This window comes from Corylus avellana, chromosome 3, assembly GCF_965113065.1.
Source record: "Corylus avellana chromosome 3, dhCorAvel1.hap1.2, whole genome shotgun sequence".
Classification (NCBI taxonomy): domain Eukaryota; kingdom Viridiplantae; phylum Streptophyta; class Magnoliopsida; order Fagales; family Betulaceae; genus Corylus; species Corylus avellana.
In genome coordinates, this window is record NC_142492.1 from 35,618,652 (window position 1) to 35,635,125 (window position 16,474).

At 32.3% G+C, this 16,474-nt stretch overlaps 1 protein-coding gene and 2 pseudogenes across 1 annotated transcript; 1 reads left to right on the forward strand and 2 right to left on the reverse strand.

Moving 5' to 3' along the window:
• The first annotated feature begins 539 nt into the window (after window positions 1-539).
• Window positions 540-1,821, forward strand: LOC148587127 (UPF0481 protein At3g47200-like; annotated as a pseudogene).
• A 2,519-nt stretch (window positions 1,822-4,340) lies between these two features.
• On the reverse strand, window positions 4,341-5,636 carry LOC148587128 (UPF0481 protein At3g47200-like). The gene has a single exon (XM_088514499.1). The coding sequence runs from the start codon at window positions 5,631-5,633 to the stop codon at window positions 4,341-4,343; it is 1,293 nt and encodes a 430-aa protein (XP_088370625.1). The 5' UTR covers window positions 5,634-5,636.
• A 6,798-nt stretch (window positions 5,637-12,434) lies between these two features.
• Window positions 12,435-13,728, reverse strand: LOC132173479 (UPF0481 protein At3g47200-like; annotated as a pseudogene).
• Window positions 13,729-16,474: the final 2,746 nt, after the last annotated feature.

Consider the following 16,474-nt stretch of genomic DNA (forward strand, 5'->3'; position numbering starts at 1 on the left):
TTCGTTTGTTTTTTTTGTTTTGTTTTTTTTTTTAAAAAAAAATGTTTTCTTTTATAATTTTTAAATAAAAATTTCCGTTTTTTTTTTTAAATTAAAATATTTTCGTTTAAAAAAAATTAATTTTTTTTTTCAAAACATATTTTTAAAAAATCTAAAAAAAATAATAATTTTTTTTAAAAATAAAAATTTCGGTTTTTTTTTTAAAAATCGTTTAAAAATTAAAACAATTTTTTTTTAAAATTAAAATTTCGTTTTAATTTTTTTTTTTTTAATTTTAGGGGTATTTTTGTCATATTGATAAATATATAGGGGCATTTTGATCTTTTTGCTAGCTTTGGGGGGGATATTGATAATATTTTGGTAGTTTGGAGGGTACATTGTCGCAATTGAAAGTTTGGAGGGAACGTTGTCAATTGGGTGGTAGTTTGAAGGGGGTATGTGGACTTTACCCTTCTTTTTTTCTACTTATTATTAATTAAAGCAGATCTCCAGGATATTATTTGGAATTGACAAGAAGCAAGAGTACAAAAGAACATATGATGGCAGAAGCGAGTAGTAGCAATCAAACATCTATCAATATTATAGTATCTTCAATTGAAGAAAAGCTTTGCCAAAAGTCTCTAATTCCATCTAAATGTTCCATATTTAGAGTCCCAGATCTACTACGCGGGCATAATCAAAAGGCTTTTGATCCAGTGTTGGTTTCAATTGGCCCATTTCACCACAGGAACGAGAAGCTGCAACCAATGCAAAACATTAAGTTATGGTATTTGCATTGCCTCCTCAATCGAGCACCAACTAGGGAAGCTTGTTTGATGTGCTTTGAATATAGAAGCCATTTCAAGAATTGAAAAAAAAATGTCGTGCATGTTATGAAGGAAAAATTGATTTTGATGAAAAGGATTTCATAGAGATGATGGTGCTTGATGGTTGCTTTATTAGTGAATTCTTTCGGAAAATTTCGAATGGAGAGGAAGGAGATAATGGAGATCATGCGTTCAATATGCCATGGATGAATTGGCAGCTATTAAATGACCTAAGTCTCCTTGAGAATCAACTTCCTTGGCATGCGCGCGCTTGACTGCTTGTTCAACCTGACCAAATCGCAAACTGAACAAAGTTCCCTACCTAATCTTGTCCTAAAGCCTTTTCCATTGGAACGGTCCACTCATGATAACCTCAAACCTAAGCATATACTTGACCTCCTACGAAAGTCCTTAATTGGAACCTACACAGACACACTGGTTGGCACTATAGCAAGCTTGAATCCAAGGCAGATTCCGTCTGTGATAGAACTTGTGCAAGCTGGAGTTAAATTCAAAGTTGGAAACAAAAAGAAGAGCTTGCTAGATATAACTTTCAAAAATGGAGTGATGACAATCCCAAAGAGGTTTGTTTCAGAGCAGTCAGAATATTTTTTTAGAAACCTTATCGCATTTGAACAGTGATCGAAGCAGTGACTATAAAATGGCCTCTTATGCTAAGCTGTTGGATGACCTTATTAACACCAGCCAAGATGTGGATTTTCTAAAAAAGAAAGGAATTCTAGATCTCTATTTAAGCGCTGAGGAAGCAGAAAATTTCTTTAACAGGCTTTATAGGGATGATCTAGTCGGTGCTAATTTCCTTTACTCAAAGCTCTACGATGATGTGAATGCATATTTTAACCGCCGTTGGAACAAATGGCGAGCAACATTGCAGCGCAACTATTTTAACAATCCATGGATGACCTTGTCTGTCATAGCTGCAATCGTGATTCTAGTTTTTACCACTTTACAAACTTTATATTCTATGCTCGCTTACTATCATCACACCTCTTAAATCAGTTAACGAATTTTACTTGTCTGAGTGTTTGTTTCTCTTAGTAAATAAATCAGATTAAGTGTGGATACTGAAGGTTGCCACATCTGCCTAGGCAACCTTTGTTTCTCCTCTGTTCTTTTCTTTTCTTCGTTTCTTGTATATATATATCTTTGTGTTTTGGTTGGTGACCAATGCATTTGGTGAGTTATCTTGTGTGTATTATATCAATGTCTTTGTGCTACAGTAAAAGGTTCTCTTTATTTTCAAGTCTTTCCCTACTTCAACAATATGCATGCTGACATGTATACCTGTCTTTATTTGTTGAGGAAGTATTATTTTCTTTCCAGTAAATTGTACAAAACTTTTTCTTCATTTGCAAATTGCAATAGCGTCAGCACATTACAAAAAAAATGGGATTTTCTGACGTGGCTACAGTAAATATTTTGTTGCCACGTCAGCAACGTTCTGACGTGTGAATTCTACCACGTCAGAAAATAATTTTCTGACGTGGTACTATTCCCACGTCAGAAAATTATTACAGATTTAGCAATTTCAAAAAATTATATATTTTCTGACGTGGCCGCATTTACCACGTCAGAATTTTTCTGACGTTGGAATATGCCACGTCAGAATTTTTCTGACGTGGGAATGTGCCACGTCAGAAAATTCTGACGTGGCACTGTAGCACGTCAGAATTTTCTGACGTGCCAGGTGTCGCACGTCAGAAATTTTTGACATGCGACACCTGGCACGTCAGAAAATTACCTCGATTGGCCCCCTTTAGGCGGGATTTTGAACTTCATTTCCTCTTTTTATTTTCCCCCTCAACTTTTTCTCACTTGTTATTTTTTACCTCTTCATTTTTTTTTCCCAGCACATTCTCTCTCCTGTCTCAATCTCCCTGCTTCTCTGCAGTCTGCACGGCACCTCTAGAGGATGAAGAAAAACAAAAGGTGAAGGGGAAAAATTGAGAAGCATGCAGCAGATGGAAGAAAGCCGAAGAAGAAAAAGAAAAGGAGAAGAGAAGAAGAAGTCAAAAAAAGAAAACAAAGGAGAAGAGAAGAAGAATAAGATGAAGAGGAGAAGATCGATAAGAAGATTTTCTGGGTTTTTCAGATTGATTTTTTGATTTCTTGATGGTTGGTTTTAATTTTTTGAAGATGTTTTCGGTTTGAGTTTTTGAAAATATTTTCAAAAACTCAAACCATGGTGCAGATCTGCACCATGGAGATCGAAAAGAAGAGGGAGAGAGTGAGAAAATTAAATGGAGAAATGGGAGCTAGAGCTGGAGAAAAGAAGAGAGAGAGAGAATTGAGAAAAGAAGAAAGGGAGTGCCGGCCATGGTGCAGAGAAATGTGTTTCTCTGCACGTGAGGGAGCTGCTGTGCAGAGGAATGCCCAAAAAAATGGAAAATTAAAATTTAATTAATAATCTTTTTAATTAAAAAAAAAATTCAGAAAAAATTTAAGAAAAGAAAAATTAATATTTTATTTAATTTTTCAATTTTCTGACGTGGCAGAACTGCCACGTCAGAAAATATTTCTGAAGTGTGACAAAGTAAAACGTCAGAATTTTTCTGACGTTTTATCCACTCACACGTCAGGAAATTTTTTTTCCTGACATCTATGTTTCTGACAATCGACACGCGTCAGAAACGACCCATCAGAAAAATTTCCTGACACGTCAGACACTAAAAAACGTCAGAAATCTCCTGTCATAAAAAAATTGTTTTTTTGTAGTGGCAAGCCGTGTTGTTTGTTTGTTCACCGACAGTAGTTAATAATAATAATAATAAATAACAACACTCTATTATGGAATTAGACCCACGATCATCTTCACTCTTGAAAGGTACAACGAAAAGAGCAGATGGAAAGATAGAAATTAAAGGGAATAAACAGAAAAAGTACGGTCCGTGCAGAAAACTTGAGCCAAACACCGATTGCATCCAAAGTTACTTTCAATATATGTGTGTTCCTCTTAATAAATAAGCCAGATTAATTGTTGAGGGCACACTCCCTATTTTTAACCGTCAATATTAAGGCTCCGTTTGTTTCAGCGTAAAATAATTTCTGAAAAATATTTTTCATATTTTTTGGTATTTGTTGCGACGAAAAATATTTTCGGCTTGACTGAAAAAGTTTATTTAATTTTCATAAAATAGTTTCGAATTTTGATAATGAAGCCTCCTACCCGAATCCACATCCATCCTCAAAAGAATCAACAGCTATAAAACAATACTAATGCATCAACTTTAACACAAATTTATTTGTAATGCTAGTCGTGATAAATTAACTTTTTTTCATGAAGCCCATCTTAATATAAAGTTATAAAGCTTAAATCTATCATTTCATGTAAACTTGATAATAATAAAATGTATGAGATCCAACCTCTGAGTTGGTCTTCATATATAGATCCACATTTTGCGTCTCTTCTATATAATGCTTAATGCTAGAAAGCAACATTCATTTTGTTTTAGTTACAAATACAAGTGACATAAATATCGCGCACTAAGATTAGCTTACAGCTGCTTAACTGAGCTAGCAGGTGCGTTGATAGTAAGAGAGTATAGAATAAAGGGCTTCTAAAAGGGTGAAAATTAGAATCAATATTGCAGCATTGAGCGACAAGATTGTCCATGGGTTGCCAAAATAGTCGCGCTTCAACATTGCTCGCCATCTGTTCCAAGGGCGCTTACAATATGCATTCACTTCACGATAGAGGTCTGAGTAAAGAAATGCACCAACTGAAGCATCTCTATAAAGCCTTTTGAAGATACTTGCTACGTCCTCGGCGCTTAAATAAATTTTTAGAATTCCTTGGTTTTTGAGAAAATCCACATCTTGGCTAGTTTTAAGAAGGTCAGCGGCGAGCTTAGCATAAGAGGTGACTTTAAAGTCCTTGCTTGGATCACACTGTTCAAATGCAACGAGGTTTCTGTATAAAGATTCTGAATCCTCCGAAACAAACCTCTGTGGGATTGTCATTACTCCATCTTTGAAAGTTATATTGTGCAGGCAGTACTTTTTTCTGTCTCCAACTTTGAATTTAACTCCAGCTTGCACAAGTTCTATCACAGATGGAATCTGCTCCGGATACGAGATTACTCTTGTGTCAGCCGATGTTACTGTGTCTATTCCAACGTAGGAGTTTCGTATGCAATCAAGAATATGCTCATGTTTTATGTTATCACGAGGGGACCATTCAAATGTAAAATAAGAGAGGACAAGATTAGTTAGAGAGCTCTGTTCAGCATGTGATTTGGTCAGTTTGAACAAACAGTCAAGTGCACACCATGGAAGTTGATTCTCGAGTAGAATCAGGTCGTTATATAATCCCCAATACAGACATGGGATATTGAACACGGGATCTTGCTCGTCTCGTTGCACCTGCTTTGAAGCTTTGCGGATTAATTCAATAATAAAACAACCATCCACCACCATCATCTCTATAAACTCATTTTCAGCAAACTCAACTTCTCCTGCGTAACATGCACGACATTCTTGCTCAATTTTTGCAATGGCTTCTACAAAGCAATTCAAAGTAGTTTCCATAGTTGGTACTCGATTGAGGAAGCAATACAAATACCATAACTTAATTTGTTGCATTTGTTGTAACTTCTCCTTCCCATGATGAAATGGGCCAATTGAAACTAACTCGGGCTCGAAAGCTTTTTCATTATGCCTGCGTAGTTTATCCGGGACTCTAAATATGGAACATGATTGTATTGGAGACTTTTGGCAAAGCTTTCCTCGAATCGAAGATACTATTTCTTTTACATCTCTTAAAGTACTAATAGATGTTTGATTGCTACTACTCGCTCCTGCTGACATTTGTTCTTCTGTATTCTTTCTTGGCAATTCGCTTATGAAAGAAAAAAAAAAAAAAAAAAAAAAAAAAAGTTATTTATAGAATTCTAAAAAGTCTACTAAAATTACTTAAAATCATATTAACTTATCCTTTTAAGTTTTAATGTTTCCATGCAATGACTTTTCAGATATCATTTTAGGACTAAAAATAGATGAAGTCTACTTGTTACTTGTTAGTGCTTAATTAAGTTTTTTTGTTTTTTCTTCGGCAAAAAGGAACAACCACCCTAATATCCAAAACCTCGACTTGGGCACAACAAATAAAGGGCCCAAATTTAGTCAGGACGGTAAATTTCAAGAAACCAACATGGTAACTTTGAAGAGAGAGAGAGTACCATTTTGTTCAGAGCTGGAGAGAGAGAGAAGGGTTTTTTTTTTAAAAAAAACCCTCATTGATCGAGTGGCTGATTATTATTGTCACATCACCATAGTCCATAGTTGTATGGTAGTAATATAAGAGTCTATTAAGGATGCGTTTGAAATTGCGATTTCTTAAAAATAATTTGTATTTTTAAAAGATGTCGTGAAATGTAAGGCTTTTGGCATTGCGATTTAAAAATTACTTAATTTAAAATAATAAAAAATTTTACGATTTCTGTAAGCAAGCTAGGGGTGCTTATTTGAAAAAACACCAATTTAAACCAAAATTATGATTCCGCGTAACAAATATTTGATAAAAATTTAATTTTTAACATGTTTTACCAAAAAAAAAAAAAAAATAGTAATAATTTAAAAACACAATTTTTAAAATTACACGTATTAAAACTGCAATTTCAAATGGATCCTAAAGCAATTTGAGTTTCAACTAATTTCAAAAATTTCTCGACACCCTTGAACACACTAAGAAGAAAGAGAAAAAGAAAAAGAAAATAGTAATTATTATTAAAATTATAGCACGTAGATCTGCGTACCTATGCATTTTGATCTGCTCGTCTCCTTTCTGTCCGGATTTCAGCTTGCTTTCAGTTCCAGACCCAGAAAACCCTCCACCCTCAGAAATATTATTAGCTCCCAACGGTTGATCAATTTTGGTTTCAACTTTCATCGTGTTTTCCATGTTTAATGAGGAAGTAGAAACGGAAGACGATGAAGAAGAAAAAGGAGAATGAGGTGTATTTATGCAAGTGAAAAAGGAAGCAAGTGCAGCCGCCGGTGTCCATTCACAACGGCTACGGAGAAATTTGAGGCGTGGAGGCTACTGCATGTACAGAAGACGCGTCCATCGTCAACGATGGACTTTCTTTCTTTTAATTTCTTCTCCTTTTTATGTAATAAATTCCAACTCATTTGACTGAAAACTGTTGGGAATAAAGAGGGAAGGTGAAGTGGGGAAGGAAGAAAAACTGAACCGCAGTCAGTACGTAGCCTTCTCTCAGTCTCCATCTTTCAACCATCTCAATGATGAAGACGTGACTTTAAAGTCCACATCTATTATCATTGAATGATGATGTGACTTTTTCGAGAATAAAGTTTAAGAATTAACTTTGGCTCTGTTTGCCAACCGTGGCACTGTAGCTTAAATAGTGTCATTCTTATTACATGCAGCAAAATTCAGACTTTCAGCAAAAAAGTCTGAATTTTTTTGTTTTCGAAACTTGCGCAGCAAGAAAGTTTGAATTTTTTTTGTTTTTTTTTGTTTTCGAAACTTGCCTAGACTTTTTTTGCTGAAAGTCTGAATTTTGCTGCATGTCATCAGAATGGCACTGTAGTTAAAACAGTGCCATTCTAGCTACAGTGATGTTCCGGTACTGTTGGCAAACAGAGCCTTTGTTTCTTTTTTCTTTCTCCATTCTTTAACAATAATAATTTAAAAACTCAATCCCAAAAGTAATTCTTATTTTTAACTTTTCAAAAATGTAATTTTTTAAAAAATTAATTTTTAAAATCGTATTTATTAAAACTGCAATCTTAAACGAACTTTTAATAAGAATAACACATTTATCTCCAAACAATTATAATTGAGTATTAACTGTATTTGTAAGTTGTTTTTTGTTTTTGTTTTTGTTTTTTTTTTTCAGTTTGTTCTTTGATGAAAATTGCAACTTCTTAATTAAGATAATAAATTGTTTGGATTTTTAGTGGGCTAATGGAAGATTATAGTGTGTTTATTTGATTTTAGTGCAAAAAAAAAAAAAAAAAAATTGAAACTCTTTCGAAACACTAAAGAGATAATTAAACATTGAACCTGAGATGATTTATCTAACAATTGTTTGGGGAGAGTTGTGTTATTCTTACTAAGGGTTCATTTGAGATTGCAGTTTTAATAAGTACGATTTTAAAAATTGATTTTTAAAAAAATTGCGTTTTTGAAAGGTTAAGAATAAGAATTACTTCGGGATTGAGTTTTTAGGTTATTATTGTTGAAGAGTGGAGAGAGAGAGAGAGAGAGAGAGAGAGAGAGAGAAAAGTTAATTCTTGAAATTGTAGTTTTTCTCAAATAAAAAACATACACACATGGAAGATTAAGAAGAAGAATTACTTCAAATTGATTTAATCCAAGTGCAATATTTTGTTTTATTAGGTACTTATAAAATAAAAAGATTTTGTTTATTTTTGCACTGTGTTTGATTCCGTCTAGGGTTTCTATTTAATTGAAAATTTTGTTGCTTGGATTTATCTTTGTGTATCTATGTATAAATTTTTCACCACAGTAAATTGATTATTTTTATGTTTGTTTATCTAGAAAGTTTTTTCGTATTGAAATATAATAGGTATCACACCAATAAGATTTTATGTTTTAATTCATTTGAATATTGTATTGGATTTTTTTTTTTATATTTTTTTTTGTAATTTACTCGGATTTTCTAGCATTTTTTTGAAAGTGTTGAAGAGATTTATTTGATTAATAATATATTGTCTACAAAATAATAAGGCCTACAAAATAAAGATTTCCCAATTATTTCAGATTTTTTTTTTCTCTCTCTCTCATGGATTTAACTTCTTTTTTTTTTTCCTCTCTTCAATTCCCACGTCTCTCTCTCAACTCTTCAAATATAACAACCTCAAAATTAATCTGAAGTAATTCTTCTTCTTAATCTTCCAAGTGCATGTTCTTTTTTCTCTCTCCACTCTTCAACAATAATAGCCTAAAAACTCAATCCTGAAGTAATTCTTATTTTTAACCTTTCAAAAACGCAATTTTTTAAAAAATTAATTTTTAAAATCGTACTTATTGCTTGAGTTAATATATATGCAAAAGTGCAAAATGCAAAGCCCCAAACAAAACCTAACATGGGTAGGAAAATAAATGAGAAAACATAAGATTAATCACGGAAAGTAAATGGAAATATGATGTTTTAAGTATCAAACTATAAAAACTATAAAAGAAGACTATGTAAGAAATTCCATTAAGAGTATGTCTCTTATGTCACATATATTATTGTAATTATAAAATATATATAATTACGGTGTTCTGTGATTTATTCCAATTAAAGCTTATTCTATGAAATCAAATATTCTGAATTAAATTGTCGATTTAATTATTGTGGAACAAGTATTTGATTTCATTGCTGATTTTATTTTGTGGAATCAATTAGCTGTATTAATTATTTATTTGATTTTTATTGCTTGATGGGAGGAATAATTAATGTAACGGCTCTAATTGAGGGTTTCTGACCTAACTATAAATAATGCATGTGTATTCCATCAATTGACACTCACTGGTAGGCATAAGTCAGAAGAACTTCTCAATAATTTTTAGTTTTCTAGTTTGGTTGTTGTGAAGCTGTTCTTCAACTTGTTTGTTCACCGACAGTAGTTAATAATAATAATAATAAATAACAACACTCTATTATGGAATTAGACCCACGATCATCTTCACTCTTGAAAGGTACAACGAAAAGAGCAAATGGAAAGATAGAAATTAAAGGGAATAAACCGAAAAAGTATGGTCCCTGCAGAAAACTTGAGCCAAACACCAATTGCATCCAAAGTTACTTTCAATGTGTGTTCCTCTTAATAAATAAGTCAGATTAATTGTTGAGGGTACACTACAAAATTGGGGCTAGTTTTTGACTAGGGGTTTTTGACGCGTCGTTTTTGACGTTTATCGACCGTTAAAAGGGTAGGTGTCAAAAAACTGGGGTTTTTGACGTGGTAGTATTGCCACGTCAAAAACATTTTTGACGTGTCAATTTTGCCACGTCAAAAATATTTTTGACGTGCTGAATCTTAGCACATCAAAAATTTTTTGAGGTGGCAACACTACCACGTCAAAAATTTTGGCCATTAAAAAAAAATTTTAATTAAAATTTTTTTTTAATTAAAAAATTTATTAATTTAAATTATTTTTCAATTAAAATTATATGGTCAGAGCTCTCTCCCCCCAGCTCTCTCCTCTCTTCTTTTCTCTTTTCTCCATTTTGGTTACTCCCCCCCCCCCCCCCCACCAGCTCTCTCCCTCTCTTCTTTTCTCCATTTTCTTACTCTCTCTCTTCTTTCTTCTTTTCTCCATTTTCCATTTTCGTTACTCCCCCCCCCCCCAGCTCTCTCCCTCTCTTCTTTTCTCCATTTTCTTACTCTCTCTCTTCTTTCTTCTTTTCTCCATTTTCCATTTTCGTTACTGCCCCCCCCCCCCCCCCCAGCTCTCTCCCTCTCTTCTTTTCTCCATTTTCTTACTCTCTCTTCTTTCCTTCATTTTCAAAAACTCAAAACCAAAAAATCTTCAAAAATCAAAAACCAAATAAAAAAATTAACCTGAAAAATCAAAAACCCAAACCCAAAAAATCTTCTTATCTTCTATTCTTCTTCTTCTCTTTTCCTTTTTTTTTTTTTTTTTTTTTTTTTTGCAGATCTACTTCTCTTCTCCTTTTATTTTTCTTCTTTTTCTTCTTCCCTCTAGAGGGAGTTGGCCGGCTGCAGAGAGAAGCTAGGGAGATTGAGAGAGGAGAGAGAGAGAGAGAGAGAGAGAGTTGAGTCTGGAAATGAGAGAAAGATGACCAAAGATATAAAAGAATTATAAAGGGAAAAAAAAAGAGGGAAAGAAGATAGGAAAAAGAGGGAAAAAAGTTAAAAATCCCGCTTTTTTTTTAGTGACGTGTTAACATTTAGCACGTCAAAAATTTTTGACGTGCTAAAAGTTACACGTCAAAAATAAACCATATTTTTTTTTTAAAATATATATATATTTTGAAACAGTAATAATTTTTGACGTGCTGGGTTTTGGCACGTCAGAATTTCTGACGTGCCAAAACCCAGCACGTCAAAAACTCTATCTATATATATATATATATATATATATATATAATATCGTTTATATGTGTGATATATATAATTAAAAGAATTTAAAATAATAACTTTTATTAGCCTTTTGACGTGCCATGCAGACTAATAAAAAATATATTTTATTTATATATGTATATTTCTGATTTAATATATATATATATATATATATATATATATATATATAATCTTATTTAAATTATTATAAATTTTATTTATTTAAATTTTATTTAAATTATATTTACTCTATCATATATTTACTCTATCCAATTAAAATTAATTAGAGAATAAATAAATTAATATTCTAGATGTATAGATAATTAGATGTATCAACTAACCGACCACATATGTTGTGTTTGTCGAGTTCATATGAGGTTTGCGGATCTTATAAAATAAATGTATCAAGTATGTTTTATATATTTTTACAAAATTAATATGACTAGCTATCATATTAATATTACTAGACTGATCAATTTAACATTAAGTGTTGTTTATTACATATTTTTTTATATCATAATTAAAATTATTTTTGATATATATATATATATATATATATATATATAATTAAAATTAATATAAGTTTTTGACGTGTCATGCTTGACACGTCAAAAACTTTTGACGTGTCAAGCATGACACGTCAAAAACTTATAATATATATATATATATATATATATATATATATATATATATATTATCTTATTTAAACTATTTTCATAAAATTTTATTTATTTAAATGTTATTAAAATAGTATTTACTGTATCATATATATATATTTATTCTCTCCAATTAAAATTAATTAGAGAATAAATAAATAAACAAATTAATATTCTAGATGTATAGATATATAATTAAATGTATCAACTAACCGGCCGCATATATTGTGTTTGTCGAGTTCATATGAGTTTTGCAGGTCTTATAAAATAAATGTATCGAGTATGACCCATATGTTTTTAGAAAAATAATATGTGTAGCTATCATATTAATATTACTAGACTGATCAATTTAACATTAAGTGTTGTTTATTACATATTTTTTTATATCATAATTAAAATTATTTTTGATATATATATATTTTCGAAATAATTTCTGAAAAATATTTTTTATATTTTTTGGTATTTAGTGCGACGAAAAATATTTTCGGTTTGACTAAAAAAATTTCTTTAATTTTCGTAAAATAGTTTCGAATTTTGATAATGAAGCCTCCTGCCCGAATCCACATCCATCCTCAAAAGAATCAACAGCTATAAAACAATACTAATGCATCAACTTTAACAAAAATTTATTTGTAATGCTAGTCGTGATAAATTAACTTTTTTCATGAAGCCCATCATAATATAAAGTTATAAAGCTTGAGTCTATCATTTCATGTAAACTGATAATAATAAAATGTATGAGATCCAACCTCTGAGTTGGTCTTCATATATAGATCCACATTTTGCGTCTCTTCTATATAATACTAGAAAGCAACATTCATTTTGTTTTAGTTACAAATACAAGTGACATAAATATCACGCACTAAGATCAGCTTACAGCTGCTTAACTGAGCTAACAGGTGCGTTGATAGTAAGAGAGCATAGAATAAAGGGCTTCTAAAAGGGTGAAAATTAGAATCAATATTGCAGCATTGAGCGACAAGATTGTCCATGGGTTGCCAAAATAGTCGCGCTTCAACATTGCTCGCCATCTGTTCCAAGGGCGCTTACAATATGCATTCACTTCACGATAGAGGTCTGAGTAAAGAAATGCACCAACTGAAGCATCTCTATAAAGCCTTTTGAAGATACTTGCTACGTCCTCGGCGCTTAAATAAATTTTTAGAATTCCTTGGTTTTTGAGAAAATCCACATCTTGGCTAGTTTTAAGAAGGTCAGCGGCGAGCTTAGCATAAGAGGTGACTTTAAAGTCCTTGCTTGGATCACACTGTTCAAATGCAACGAGGTTTCTGTATAAAGATTCTGAATCCTCCGAAACAAACCTCTGTGGGATTGTCATTACTCCATCTTTGAAAGTTATATTGTGCAGGCAGTACTTTTTTCTGTCTCCAACTTTGAATTTAACTCCAGCTTGCACAAGTTCTATCACAGATGGAATCTGCTCCGGATACGAGATTACTCGTGTCAGCCGATGTTACTGTGTCTATTCCAACGTAGGAGTTTCGTATGCAATCAAGAATATGCTCATGTTTTAGGTTATCACGAGGGGACCATTCAAATGTAAAATACGAAAGGACAAGATTAGTTAGAGAGCTCTGTTCAGCATGTGATTTGGTCAGATTGAACAAACAGTCAAGTGCACACCATGGAAGTTGATTCTCGAGTAGAATCAGGTCGTTATATAATCCCCAATACAGACATGGGATATTGAACAAGGGATCTTGTCCGTCTCGTTGCACCTCCTTTGAAGCTTTGCGGATTAATTCAATAATAAAACAACCATCAACCACCATCATCTCTATAAACTCTTTTTTAGTAAAATTAATTTCTCTTGCGTAACATGCACGACATTCTTGCTCAATTCTTCCAATGGCTTCTACAATGCACTTCAAATTAATTTCCATACTTTGTACTCGATTGAGGAAGCAATACAAATACCATAAATTAATTTTTTGCATTTGTTGTAACTTCTCCTTCCCGTGATGAAATGGGCCAATTGAAACTAACTCGGGCTCGAAAGCTTTTTCATTATGCCTGCGTAGTTTATCCGGGACTCTAAATATGGAACATGATTGTATTGGAGACTTTTGGCAAAGCATTCCTCGAATCGAAGATACTATTTCTTTTACATCTCTTAAAATACTAATAGATGTTTGATTGCTACTACTCGCTCCTGCTGACATTTGTTCTTCTGTATTCTTTCTTGGCAATTCGCTTATGAAAGAAAAAAAAAAAAAAGTTATTTATAGTATTCTAAAAAGTCTACTAAAATTACTTAAAATCATATTAACTTATCCTTTTAAGTTTTAATGTTTCCATAGATGAAGTCTACGTGTTACTTGTTAGTGCTTAATTAAGTTTTTTTTTTTTTCTTCGGCAAAAAGGAACAACCACCCTAATATCCAAAACCTCGACTTGGGCACAACAAATAAAGGGCCCAAATTTAGTCAGGACGGTAAATTTCAAGAAACCAACATGGTAACTTTGAAGAGAGAGAGTACCATTTTGTTCAGAGCTGGAGAGAGAGAGAGAGAAGGGAAGCTGCCATTGAAGAAGTTTGCAAAGCAGAGAAAGCTGGCGGAGTGATGTTAAACGAAAACAGAGGGGGCTGGGCTAACGACCTCTGAACGGCGTCTAAAGAGACGTCTGTTTCCTCCTTAAACATTAATGTTCGGTAAAAGAAACGACACAGTTTTGAGTTAAAAAATACCTGATTAATTTTTATTTTTTTTTTAAAAAAAAACCCTCATTGATCGAGTGGCTGATTATTATTGTCACATCATTATAGTCATTTATAGTTATATGGTAGTAATATGAGAGTCTACTAAGGGTGCGTTTGGAATTTTGATTTTTTAAGAATAATTTGTATTTTTAAAAGATATCGTAAAACGTAAGACGTTTGACATTGCGATTTAAAAATTACTTAATTTAAAATAGTCAAAAATTTTGCGATTTTTATAAGCAGATTAGTAGTGCTTATTTAAAAAAGCGCAAATTTAAACCAAAATCATGATTTCACATAACAAATATTGGATAAAAATTTAATTTTTAACATGTATTTTTTTTTTTAAAAAAAAAAGCAATTTCAAAAACGTAATTTTTAAAATTGCACTTATTAAAACCGGAATTCCAAACGAATCCTAAAGCAATTTGAGTTTCAACTAATTTCAAAAATTTCTCGTCAACACTAGCTTGAACACGCTAAGAGGAAAAAGAAAAAAAAAGAAAAAAAAAAAGTAATTATTATTAAAATTATAGCACGTACCTATGCATTTTGATCTGCTCGTCTCCTTTCTGTCTGGATTTCAGTTTGCTTTCAGTTTCAGACCCAGAAAACCCTCCACCCTCAGAAATATTATTAGCTCCCAACGGTTGATCAATTTTGGTTTCAACTTTCGTCGTGTTTTCCATGTTTAATGAGGAAGTAGAAACGGAAGACGATGAAGAAGAAAAAGGAGAATGGGGTGTATTTATGCAAGTGAAAAGGATGCACGTGCGGCGGCGATGTCCATTCACAACGCTACGGAGAAATTTGAGGCGTGGAGGCTACTGTACAGGGGACGCGTCCATCGTCAACGATGGACTTTCTTTCTTTTAATTTCTTCTCCTTTTTATGTAATAAATTCCAACTCATTTGACTGAAAACTGTTGGGAATAAAACGGGAAGGTGAAGTGAGGAAGGAAGAAAAACTGAACCGCACTCAGTAAGTCTTATCTCTGTCTCCGTCTTTCTTCCATCTTCATTAAATGAAGATGCACGTGGGACATGACACAAAGATGTAAAACTCTGTTGTAAAGCGGATAAATAAAGGTAGTTCGAGTAACCTAATGCCTTCTAAATCAACTTAAGAGTTGAATATTATTAATCTGCTTAATTTCATTAATAAACTTCGTCTCTTTAAACAGAGACTTAATAAACATTGTAGATACAAAAGACTAATAGAAATAAACTACTTCTAATGATGACATGTTATCTCGAATGATAACATATTATATCTAATATTTAAATTCTAAATCTAATTTTAAAGTTATCAATAAACATGACTTATTATCTCTAAATATTTTAATCATAAAATACTTCTATTATTAGACTCGTAACACTCTTAAATTAGACCTTGTCCTCAAGGTCCTCCAAATCATCTAACTGATAATTCCTAAAGCAACCACTGATAATTTCTAGAAGTGGACTTGAACTTGATACTTGAGGTCATGAATGTTGTGGGCACCTTGTTATCCACACTGAGATTCACGTGATTGCATAAAGCTATTGCATATTGGGTCTACAATTCATCTATACCAACATCCACGCGTTTGCATGTAGGAACAAATTCTTGCCTTCTTTCTCTGAGGTTGGTAATTGAACTCTAAGAATCATCAAGCCGATATAATATAGTATAAGAGTAACTCTAAATACTCATTTCTCATTTCACTCCTATATTGCTAAGTTCATAATATGACAGTGTCGTCTATCAGTCTTTAATTTTTTTTCATTTTTTAATAAAAATTGATTAAAGAGCTAATGCGCATTGTCATACCAGTCTAGTGATATATGTATGCGATAAAAGATATTTATGTGGTATTACTCACAAATTTTTGGTTTTATTGGCTCATCTAAAATGGAGAACAATTAATGTATGTAAGTTAAAATCTTTGAGATAGTCTGTCTATGTATCGATCGAGCATGCACCACCAACTTCATACATCCACCTTTTGTCTCTCAGCAATAAAACAACATAAAGCACTCTTCATCTTCTTTTAGTTACAAGTATTGGTGTGTGAAAAATGTCATCACATAAAAACACAATCTTGAAAGCGAAACTCAATCAATATGGTTTAGTAAATTTAATACTTTTGTTAGATTTTTGGAACGCTACAAATAATTTTTTTTTTCTTTAATTATTAAAGCAGATCTCCTGTATGTATATTATTTGG

Coding starts and splice junctions, on each gene's coding strand:
- LOC148587128 (XM_088514499.1), bottom strand. CDS start 5,633: ATGTCAGCAGGAGCGAGTAGTAGCAATCAAACATCTATTAGTACTTTA.